General features: G+C 37.8%; 1 protein-coding gene across 2 annotated transcripts in view; it reads right to left on the minus strand.

Annotated features, from left to right (window-relative positions):
* Positions 1-12593, minus strand: part of Dhx9 (DExH-box helicase 9) — a 38744-nt gene that overhangs the window by 8856 nt on the left and 17295 nt on the right. For both annotated transcript variants that reach the window (XM_052737202.1, XM_052737201.1), the window contains exons 8-19: positions 10862-10998; positions 10399-10488; positions 10138-10299; positions 9943-10020; positions 9329-9520; positions 7456-7597; positions 6934-7016; positions 5815-5971; positions 3804-3904; positions 687-900; positions 459-553; positions 113-186 (exon numbers count right to left, since the gene is read on the minus strand). In XM_052737202.1, the coding sequence (XP_052593162.1) occupies positions 113-186; positions 459-553; positions 687-900; positions 3804-3904; positions 5815-5971; positions 6934-7016; positions 7456-7597; positions 9329-9520; positions 9943-10020; positions 10138-10299; positions 10399-10488; positions 10862-10998 (1525 nt within the window). The remainder of the gene's footprint in view (positions 1-112; positions 187-458; positions 554-686; positions 901-3803; positions 3905-5814; positions 5972-6933; positions 7017-7455; positions 7598-9328; positions 9521-9942; positions 10021-10137; positions 10300-10398; positions 10489-10861; positions 10999-12593) is intronic.

The following is a 12593-nucleotide window of genomic DNA, read 5'->3' on the forward strand; positions in this document are numbered from 1 at the left end:
AGACAAAACACTGATAAAAATCTCACTAAAACTAAAATTAAACAAAAGGTTAATTGATAAAGTTTGGTAGTTGCTAACACTCAAAAAGACAACGGTTTCCCTGGGAACTTACTTGCAGGAGTCAATGACATAAACAACATCATTTATGGTGATGCTTGTTTCAGCAATATTTGTGGACAAAATAACCTGCAAAAAAAAAAAAAAAAAAAAAAAAAAAAAACAAGAAAAAGAAAACAAAAATTACACTACAGAAAACATACATTCAAACACACATATAATCATAGTCATTTAACCCACCTAGTATAGGGGCATCGCAGCAACAGGAATAAAAAGAGGGGGAAAAGTCTATCAAGCTTAGAAAGTGGAAGACGTTTTTCTATTTAATATTTGATATTTTTCGAGCTCTTGGAATGTCAATATCTGTATCACATCTGATCTCACTGGAATGCCTTTTTTACCTTGGTTACTCCGTCTGGTACTGGATCGAATACTTTGCGCTGTTCCTCCCGAGGAATCTGAGAATGCAGAGGTAGAATCTGGTATCGATGACTACCTACAATACAAAAAGGATAGGACTAAAAGTAAGAGCAAGTTAAAACACTGTTCTCCATTATACATATTTTCATTCAAACACAGAAACATACTAGCCAGGACAAAAGTAAAAAAACAAGAGAACTCAATCATACCAAAATGTGAATTATTTTCCAAATGCTTTTGCATAGTATAAATTAAATTCCAGCCAGGCAGAAAGACCAACACAGCTCCAGGAACATTAAGGGTTTCGATGTATTTAAGGAGGGCTTCAATGAGTTCAAAAGGAGTTTCCTTTTCATTCAACTGAGACATGCTCAACTTTGTTTCTGGCCCATATTCATCAGCACATATTAGATTGCAATTTGCCTGCAAGAAAAGGGAACATGATTTATTTGTCATAATTATTACAGCTTAAGTCTCTTTGGTTCACTTTTTCTAGGCAAGTGACATCTAACAATACTGTTTAACCCTAGGGTAGATAGTGATACATTCATTAAGAGATCAGTGCTGCCGGGCGGTGGTGGCGCAGGCCTTTAATCCCAACACTCGGGAGGCAGAGCCAGGCGGATCTCTGTGAGTTCGAGGCCAGCCTGGGCTACCAAGTGAGTTCCAGGAAAGGTGCAAAGCTACACAGAGAAACCCTGTCTCGAAAAACAAAAACAAAAAACAAACAAAAAAAACAAACAAACAAAAAAAGAGATCAGTGCTAAGGAATATAGAAAGTCTTACATTCAGCTATTGATTCTGATGTCCGTGGAGTAAACCTTCATGAGATTATTTCTGTGTCAAGAACTGGCAGTCACACATAGACTAACTAGAGGAAACCAGTTTCTTTTTTCCATTTATTCGGCTCTCTGTATTAACGTGAACTTGTGGGTATTTGTTAGCAGTGGTGTTTCTTTAAGTCAGTGCTGCAGATTACTCTTAACCGTGTAAAGGTGTGTTACGTTTTGTTTAATAATGCTGTTTCACCTTGTCTGCCTAAGGCACCAAATGACAGATACCTAGGCAGGAAAGGGATAGACAGTGCTGGCAGGCTGAGACAAGGAATAGGAATCTGGAGAAGAGAGAATGAGGGAGTAAAGAGGGAGTCATCCGTCAGAAAGGCAGCCAGTGTCACGTACAGAAGGGAAGGTTAAAAGCCCAGACGTAAAACATAGATGAAAAGGAACAGGTCAAGTTATGAGAGCTAGCAAGAAACAAGCACTTATAACTAATATTTATTAAGTTTCCGTGTCATGAGCTGGTTCATGGATAAAAGAGGGCCTGGTATATTTGACTTCTGCTGGGAGTGGTGGCACATACCTTTAATCCCAGCACTGGGGAGGCGCAGGCAAATGGATCTCTGTGTTCAAGGCCAGCCTGGTCTACAGTGGTTAGAAAGTTGACTTTCAGCCAGGATTGTTAAAAAGAAACCCTGTCTCTAAAAACAGAAATTGACAGACAAACTTCCCCAAAGCAGAGAGATGGTCAGCAGTTAAGATTATGCAAATATCCAAGTTCATCTCCTATTACCTACAACAGGTGGCTCACAACTAAGGAGCTCCTGGGACACACACCTGTTTCTGTGCCTCTGCAGCACCTGCACATATACATGTCTTCAGAAAAAGCCTGATATTCATAAATATAGATAGAACCTATGATAACTGAATATCCTAGTGTTCCTGGGACATAGACACAATTCAACTTCAAGGGTTTTTTTGTTTGTTTCGAGCGTACAGTCCTGGAACTTGCTTTGTAGACCAAGATGAGGGAGAACCAGCCTCCTCTTATTATTCCCCCAGGGTACTTGAGTATGGAGAAATGAGGAATATGTACACAGGGTAGAGGAGAGACATTCAGAAAACACAGAATGGCCTCACGAGGGCCTGGGTCAAAACCCAACCCCTTCTGTCTCTACTAAAGGGCTTTTTAAAGGAATGCCAAGGGGTGGAGCAAGAGACCTCCCGCCAGCACAGCCAAATGAAGAGCATTCCAGACACCTGGTGACCATGCACGTGGTCAAACCATCCCCTAATGCAGCCCTGCTGTGCAGAGCAAGCTCAGATGTCGCTAAAAAATCTTTGTGCCCCCCACATCAGGCTGACCTCAAATTAGAGATGTGCCTGCTTTTGCATCCCCAGAGATTAAAGGTATGAGCCACCCAAGCCTGGCCCAATTTTAAACTTTTAAATATGATTCTTTAATACTTCTACTTACTAACTTAGTTTCCTAATATTTTTGGAAAGGTTCAGGAACTGTCTTCATAATTAATGAACCATGACCTACTTAAGTCATAATATCCACACATATTTCCCTTTTTGTAACCCAGTCTAGCTTTGAACTTATAAAATTTTGATTCAAGTATTTATCCTGTGTTTAGGAAACAAAGCCCAGGTTGTTTTAAACAGTGCTAGTTGAGGAATGTCTTGAACTCGATTCCCCCTCCCTGCCTCCCAAGCTCTATGTTTATAGGTACATACCACAACACTCAAATATTCCCTATTAGTTTCTATCAAATTCTACATTTCTGGTTGTCATGATATAGATAAGCCAGACCTGGTACCTGGGAGGCTAAAGGAGGAATGTAAGTTTAAAAGCCTGCATTAACTGAAACCCTCTTAATCTAAGACATCAATGAATGGCAAGGGAGTATAAACGGTCCATACGTCAAAGTATTTGCCATACAACATAAATTTGCTGCCCAGAACCCAGTGTAAATGGAGAAAACACATGCCGTGAGACGTCTTTTGATGCCATCCCGTGCCCCACATCCCAAATATATGTAAATATCTTTTAAATGAATAAATTTAACAAATGCAAGCCCTGGGTTAAACCAACACCCAACACTGTAAATTAAAATTAAAGAAACCGAAGACCTGGAGTGGAGCAAAAGATTCTGTGAGGCTCATTGGATATGGGCGCAGGCAGCAAAAGGTTGGTGGCCTGAATTGAATTCCAGCAGTCAATGGAAAAGTGAGGGAAATAAAACTGAAATTAGACTATCAGTTTCCCAGGTACTACTATGTGTGACAACACAGAAACACGACACAAAGAGTGTCTGCCTTCGTAAAAAATAAATAATAAATAAATCCCCTGGAACTCACTCTGTAGCCTAGACCGGCTTTGAACTCAAGAGATCCACCTGCCTCAGCCTACAGAGTGCTGGTATTAAAGGCGTGCCACTGCTGAGCTTATGCTATGCTTTAAGAACTTGTTTTTTTTCTCCATCAAATATTTTCACAATGATCATTCCTCATTCCTGAAGGTGTGAAGAGAAATCTACTTACATCATCATCTTCACCACCATCATCTTCTTTATCCTTCTTCTTCTTGTCCTTTGGAGGAGGAATGAATTGGGTCATCTGAATGCAGTCTTCCAGAAAATATTCTGTCAGGAACAATCAAATTAGTTAAGTACTTGATAATTACAGAATGATACAGCTGTAAATTTATTTGCTAAACTACAATTCCAACTGCAAGTGAAATATTAAGTAAATTTCAATAATGGAAACTAAGTATGTATCCTTCAAATGTTAGAAATTGAGATAATTCTTAGTTGGGGTTCCCCCTTTATACATGTTTTTCAACAAACAAGGACCTGTGTACATTGTGATACTCTACTACCAGGATCACAATGCAGACTGGAAAATCACTCATCAATAATGTGCCTAAAATTCTAAAACGCTGAGAAGTGTCTCTATAATCCATCTTATCTTCAACTACCCCAAAGTGCAAACCAAGCACAGACACCATCACCTACATGTTCACCAATTTTATTCTATATTAAGTTGGGTTCCCCTGCCATTGGAACTATCTCTTTAGGAACAAATATTGTCAAATCTACTCATCTATACATATTATGTGTTTCCACATCAAATCTGTAATTACGACTTACTTTTCTACTCAGTGTATATTAATAGATTCATATTTTAAACTTTAGGTTTAATCTAGTACCATCATTAGCTTTCTGCTCAAATTGTGCCCATTTATCTTCTGCCTGCAGATTATAGGACTGATTTTTAAAAATGTAGTGGCATGGCTATTCATTTCACCAAGTTGTTAGGTCTCAGTGTATTTGCACTTCCTCAATTGAACTGTGCAGTAAGTTATTTTGATCAGATGTTCTAGGTTGACCAAATTTTTTTTTTTGACCAAATTTTTAAAAAGCATAGAAATAATTCTGTCAACTCAGCTATTGCCCCAGTGCCAGGCCTGCCTCCCTCCCTCCATGCTCATCATGATGATCATGGACTAACTCCAAAACTGTAAACAAGCTTCCAATTAAATAAATGCTATTCATTCTTTGGACAAGGTGTCTCTTCACAGCATTATTAGAGTAACTACAACACTATTTCCAACTTCTTACTGTAATCTGTAGGAAACTTATCTCCTACCCTCTACCATCCACTAATCTCTTTATAAAAAAGTTCCACAAAATACAGAAGCATAGCAAATATTAGAACTCTGAAACCCATACCCTGGGGAAATGACATTAGCTTCTACTTCAGAGGTACATTTACCTTTTTTGTGCTTTGTATGGACATTTGTATCTTTCTCAATCTCTTTTCATAAAATCTGAGCTCACTGATAAGCCAGCAAACCCTGGGGATCCTCCCTCTCCTAACACACTCCAGCTCCAGGTCTACGTGCTTACGTCACAATACCTGGCTTTTTAGAGGGATGCTAGGGGAGGATTAAACTCAGATCCTTGTGCTTATACAACAAATACTAAGGGAACCATTTCAATTGCCTCCCATTTAGTTTTGAATTAAAAAAAAAAAGTGTATAGCCTGGTCTACAATGTGAGTTCCAGGACAGGCTTCAAAAGCCACAGAGAAAAAAAGTAGTAGCATAGCATGGATATTCATTTCACACAAATACATTTCACCAAATTGTAAATCTGTTAGCATATTTTCATTTCTTCAACTGGACTGTGCAATGTTATTTAAATAAAATGTTTTATGTTGATAAAAGTTTTAAAAGCACAGAAAGCACTGTCAAAGTGAATAAAATCTGGTTTTACTCAAAAACAAAACAAAACGAAATACCACAGGCAGGAATGGTCCCCCAAATGCTGAGGCTTTTGATAAATTGGCTTGTCTTTTTTTTTTTTTTTTAACATGTCCTAGGAAGCCAAGAGAGAGTTGGATCACCTGGGACTGAGGATACAGATGGCTGTGAGCCAATATGGCATGCTTTCAATCTTTCAAACTATAACTGTGATCTCCAGAAATAAGAAAATGCAAATCCTCCTGTACAAAAATGTTTTGCTTTCTATCACATCCACAGAAAATTTACCTTGAACTGGGAAAGTCCTTCCATAAACTTCAATGATGGGGCAATTAAAGAAATATTCACAGAACATGGTGGTATCGATTGTTGCAGACATAAGAACAATTCGGACTTCAGGATAAGCCAGAACCACATCACGCAGTACTACCAAAAGGAAGTCAGTCTATTGAAATAAAAACACAAGATGAGTGGGTGGTAAAATACACCTTTAAGGTTTGTGGTAATCCTAAGACATTACTGAACTTCTGTTTCAGACACCAGTTAAAAACAAGTACAAGAAAGGCTCTACAGAATATCTACTAAAATATCTGGGTGAAATTGTTCATACTTTTAATAACTGACTAGGGAAGCTAAGGCAATATGACTACTGAAAAGCAGAGGCCATTCTCTGTGAAAGTAAGACCATGTTTTAAAACAGAAAAACAAAATTAACTCCTAGATTCCAACAGCAACTTGGGACAGTTTGATTGACCACACCATGTAGACATCCTTCAAGAAACAACACTTTTTCTTCTATAATGTCTTTAAAAATGTTTTGTAGCATCAAACTTCAAATACTACAATTGTATATAATAAAACTTTATACTGGTTTATCAAGCACCCACAAGGGTGAGAAATAAATTTAATTTTCTTATAATTTTACATGACTATTATTAGCATCTAAAATGGTAAGCTATCGCCGGGCGGTGGTGGCGCACGCCTTTAATCCCAGCACTCGGGAGGCAGAGCCAGGCGGATCTCTGTGAGTTCGAGGCCAGCCTGGGCTACCAAGTGAGTTCCAGGAGAGGCGCAAAGCTACACAGAGAAACCCTGTCTCGAAAAACCAAAAAAAAAAAAATGGTAAGCTATCACCACCCACCAACATTTTGCTAAAAGCACAGAATTTATCACATACAAAGAAAAATTAATCATACAATCCCACTAGCTACTCAAGCCATAAAACTACTACATTGCTAAGTTACATAAACTCTTACTGATCACTGATCATAGTAACAACCATATTATATGATGGTTCTCTGAATACGTAGTATTTAGCAATGGGAGAAAGGAAGAAAGATCAAGGACATGTGATTTCTCCAGTTAGACATAGACATACCAAACTCTTAATTTACTCAGGTTACTTACATTAATATCTCTTTCATGAATTTCATCCACAATTACATGACTGATCCCTCGAATGCCAGCTTCCAATTTTCTTAGTAGCACACCTTGAAAAGAAAATTAAAACAATTAATAGATTTCTTTGTTACAGTCAAAGTAACAAAAAATTTTGGCTGGGGTTGGCTGGTAGCACATACCTTTAAGGCTAACATGGTCTATTTAGACCTGGATAAAAAAGCTATATACACAGAGAAACCTTTATCAAAGAAGCAAATTCCTAGATAACTGACTCTGGTTCCACACAATCTTAGAGCATTGTACCAAATGCATAAATAATTAATATGCTGAATCACATTTTTTTTGTTTTTGAGACTGGGTTTTTCTGAATAGTCCTGATTTCCTGAACTCACTCTGTAGGCCAAGCTAGCCTTAAATCAGACATTTGCCTACTTCTGCCTCTACAGGACTAATATTAACACATGCACCACCGCAATAACATTTTTTTTTTAGTTTTAAGAAAAAGATGACAATAAATGCATTACTGACCTACAGTACAAAACATTATACTGGCATGAGGGCGTGGAAGTATAGACTCAAACCGGACACTGTAACCACAACTTTTTCCAGGCTCTTCACCTCTCTCATAAGCAACTCGCTCAGCCACGGCAACTGCACTGATCCTTCTGGGCTGAAAACAAAGCACAAAAATGTTATAAAATTACAAAATTACTCATAACTACTACAGTGTCTGTTTGTTATATGGGTAATAAAACCTAGTTTACATACTAGGAAACTGCTTAACCATTGAATTATAAACAGCCTTAAAGTTCTGATTACATACTCAAGTCTCTTCTCAAACTCCACACCACACCCAGCTCAAATTTTAAATTACTGTAATAGTTCTCATTGGTAGCTTAGTAACAGAGAAATGAGTTAACACAAATTATCTTTACCAAGTTTGAAATATTAATACAAAGTGAAGACTATGTAACTATTTCTACGATAAAATAAGGCTTTTTATTTTTAATTAAGACTGTCTTTTAACTTCCAACTCATGGTATCACAAATGACTAGGGAAGCCACCAAACCTACAGTAAACTGGTTCTTACAAATGCTACACCTAGCCGGGTGGTGGCGGCGCACGCCTTTAATCCCAGCACTCGGGAGGCAGAGTGAGATCCAGGAAAGGCGCAAAGCTACACAGAGAAACCCTGTCTCGAAAAACCAAAAAAAAAAAAAAAAAAAAAAGCTACACCTAAAGAGTCTGAGCTATAGAGTCACTCATTCAACTGCTAAAGGACTCAGTTTGGCCTCTAGCCATGTTAGATGGCTCACAAATTTTAAGTCCACCTCCTGGTAATAACAGTTTCATGGGTACCACATGTGTCACACACATATACATTGTAAAATGTTTAAAAAGAGCCGGGCGGTGGTGGCGCACGCCTTTAATCCCAGCACTCGGGAGGCAGAGCCAGGCGGATCTCTGTGAGTTCGAGGCCAGCCTGGGCTACCAAGTGAGTTCCAGGAGAGGCGCAAAGCTACACAGAGAAACCCTGTCTCGAAAAACCAAAAAAAAAAAAAAAAAAAAAAGTTTAAAAAGAAAAGCTTTGGGGCTTAGTTTGGGTTTCCCTATGTCATTAATGTTGACTCTAGAATCACTGTCCTACTTTTTCTCTCCCAAATGCTTTGTCACCATAACTGGGACCTCCTCATTCTTTATTACTTAACTCTACTGCCCTTCAGGCATATGGAAGGCAGAGACAGATGAAATGTTCGAGGCGAGCCTTGTCTAAGTCAAACAGGACTAAACAGTAAAATTCTGCAATGCTCTACCCTCCTTCCAAAGGTCAGCATTCTCACAGCAAACAGTTTAACCTAATGAATTTTGTAATGGCTACTACTGTCCCCCCAATCCCTGAGCAGTTTCACGCACAAGCTTATCTTACAGAAACATAACAGTATTTTAAAAAATGAGATCACTTGGTTTCTTGAGTCACCTAAGTTCTTATGGGGTACTTGCATACCTACAGTAGGCCTGGGGGTTCAGGTCTATAATTCCAGATATATGGGATTCAAGTTCAAGTACTGCTTAGGCTATAGAATGAGTTCAAAGCCAGTCCATAGTCAACTTTATGGAATCTTACTTTATATATATATATATAAATGATAGGATTAAGTGGTTAGGGTATGTGCCTAGCATGTCAAGGTTGTAGGTTAAATTACCAGTGCTAAGAGAGCAGTGGGGAAGAAAGTGTGTGCGTGCGTGTGTGTGTGTGTGTGTGTGTGTGTGTGTGTGTGTGTGTGTGTGCGTGTGCGTGTGTGTTATTGTCTTAACATTATTGAAACCTTATTTGACTACAACAAAATAATCCTCCAACCCAAACTGTTAATAGAACTCATACACTGACTTGCTATTTACCTGAGTCACAACAATATTACATTCTGCTGCTCTGTCATTCTGGATAAAGTCATCCAAAATATACTGTGGAACCTGTGTGGTTTTACCACATCCAGTAGCCCCTCGGATTATCACAACTGAATTTTGACTAATGGCTTCCAGGATTTCAGGTTCAAATTTCTTCACAGGAAGCATCTCTCTCTCTTGCAACACCTGTTAGAAAAAAGGAAAACTTCATCTGAATCATTTCCATAAGTACTGCTTTCTAACTGGTTTAGTACTTGAAATGTTTCAAAGAATAAAAACATTTATATCTCTAATAGAATCAATTCTAAAGAATCTAAAGAATCTGTCTTGTGGTTCCCTATTTCATTCTTAGGTCTCTATAAACATTCTAAATATATTCCTCACTTTGTTATTACTTGTAACACTTTTTAGATTTGTGGTAATATGTTCAAATAATTATCTAATACTGAAAACCAACCAAGTAGCACAACTCATATCTAGGTCCTAAATTAACAGCCACCACCATCAGAAGTAACTATGATTATTAATTTGGTACAAATCCACCATTCAATCTAACTACAATGTTCTGAAACACTAGACAATGTAGAGTTAAATTCTTCACCACTTACACTTTGTAAATTATGATCCTGTTCCAGCTGATATGTTAATTCATTCTTAAGGTCCATGCTTATTTGTTCTGTAGAAGCCTATTTAAAAAAACAAAAAACAAACAAAAAAAACCATTTAAACAAAATCTATTTTACCCCGACCTAAGAAAGTATACAAAGGAGGAAACCCCAAATCTGATCCTGGAAACCACTTACATAAGCCAGGGGCCCTTCATCAATGTTGCTACTAGTCCAAGGATTCCAGTTGGATTGTGGGGGTGACCAAGGTACCACTCCCACTGCGTTCTGCCTCTGGGATGGTTCAAAATGAGCCAATTTTCCAATGTTGAGTATAACTGGCATAGAAGGATCAACAGGCTAATAAAAAAAAAGGCAAAATAAATAAATAGATAAAGACACTTTTCTGAATAAAGACTTTAAAATAAGGTTAATACAAAAAGCTGTATATATGCTTACTGGTGGCACAATTTCAAGATCTAGCTCTTGAACCACATTTTGCAGCTGATGCTCCAAATCTGGAGAGAGGAAAACTTTGTAAGGCTCCACCTACAAAAAAGGAGAAATACCAATCAATCAATACATGCATTAATAGAATTCAAAACCACTAATTTCACCAAAATTAATATAGAGCTGTTAATAGGACTATTATAGACATAACAAACAATTCCTTTTCAGTCAGAATTTCTTTAATGATTCATTCATTGGATCTTACAGAGTACAGCATGTAAACTGCTTGATTTACTAAGGCTGGTGCTCAGGATATAGCTCAGAAGTAAAACTTTTGCCTGGTATTTAGAAGCCCTAACTTCCATTTCCATTATAATGACCCTGATCCCAACTCACTCCTCACTCAAACTATAAATTCAACTCCTTTAGGCAAATACTATGTTACTTACAGTGTTTATGCCTAAATACTTACTCTTTCTCCTTCTTTCTTCTTTGTAAGCCCAGAGTAAGCTTCAATCACTCCAAGATGATAGAGTTGTCGGACAAGTGACAGGGCACATGACTGCGCTGCTAATTTCTTATTTGATCCATGTTCACGTGCGAAAATCCCTGTAAGGATTACCAGACAGAAATGAGCTGCATAAACAATCACCAGAAACTAGACATTTAAGAACATCATAGGTCTTTTCATTCTATTCACTAAGCAAATGCAATTAATTCAACAATCTAATAACTGATTCTTTTGTTAAAGCCTGGCACTTTATTATCATCATTATTAGCACATCATTAAATTAGATTAATAAACTATAAACTCAAAAACTTGAGTAAAAAAATAAAATTGGGTATATATAATAGTGGTCACTTTGATCCATCAAGAGATTTCCACTTAATGAATTAAGACTTTACCTGTGATCACAAGCTTCTCAGTATTACGTGAGCCCAGGACTCCTAAACTTTAGTATGAGGTGGACCATGTTTTTATGCAAGACAGAGCTACATTAGAACTTGACCCAAAAAAGCAAAAGCAACCACTGGCTGAGACTATACGTTATGAAAATTTTCCATATGCTAAATTTAAGCATGTGTTAAGTTGCAGAATTTAGAATTCATTACATACCAAGTATTTCAGGACATGCCTCTAAATCTTCTGATCAAATAAACTGAACAATGTATGGTACAATCTATTTAAGGTATCAGTATGCCAGTAAAACAGGTAGTGATATTTCCTGTCTTTCTATCCTAACACACTGTAAGTCTTAAGAATACAGGCACCGGGCTGGAGAGATGGCTTAGAGGTTAAGAGCACCGACTGCTCTTCCAGAGGTCCTGAGTTCAATTCCCAGCAACCACATGGTGGCTCACAACCATCTGTAATGAGATCTGGCGCCCTCTTCTGTATACATAATAAATAAAGAAATCTTGAAAAAAAAAAAAAAAGAAAGTCACTTTTAAAAAAAAAAAAAAAAAAAAGAATACAGGCACCATCTCCGCCTTTCTATCACCTATGATGGATGAGTCTATTTCGTGTTTTCTCAGGGTCAGTAGCTTTCTCATGGTTTCTGTTTAGTTGTTTTTGAGAGAGGGTCTCATGTAGTCATGGCATAGCCTCCAACATTCTATGTAGCACAGGGTAACTTTGAACTGTTTTTGTTGTTGTAAGACAGGGTCTCATGTAGCCCTGAATGGCTACACTGTAGAACAGGCAGGTCTCAAATCCAAAGTGTTGGGTTAAAGAACAGGGTCCCTATACCCTGGACACACTTTCCTGATTGTCCTTCCTCATCTCCCAGTGTTAGGTCTATGCCACCTTACCTAGCTTATGTTCTACTTAGGATCAACCCCAGACCCAGAAATGTATGCAAACACTGTATCACCTAAGCTACAAGTCCAGACCTTACACTTCTTTAAATTTTGTTTTCGGGTTTGTTTTGTACAAGACATTTAATTTTGGGCCTTCTGAATCTAATCTCATTATCACTGAGACCCAGAAGAAAAAGACCATGTTTTGCACAGCACACAGATGGTTATCATCCCAGGAACTTGGTTCATGGTAGGCAAGCACCTCAGGCCAACAGTTGTTTTGAGGTGGAGCGGACTGAAGCCATTACCCTGTGTAATAAGTAACCAATCTACCAACTAATTTATTTCCTAAATCCACAAATTTACCTATTCATTTGACTATACTTAATCTTTGGTATTTTGTT

Source organism: Peromyscus californicus, unplaced genomic scaffold, assembly GCF_007827085.1.
Source record: "Peromyscus californicus insignis strain IS unplaced genomic scaffold, ASM782708v3 Scaffold_14__1_contigs__length_90479793_seg_2, whole genome shotgun sequence".
Taxonomy (NCBI): Eukaryota; Metazoa; Chordata; class Mammalia; order Rodentia; family Cricetidae; genus Peromyscus; species Peromyscus californicus.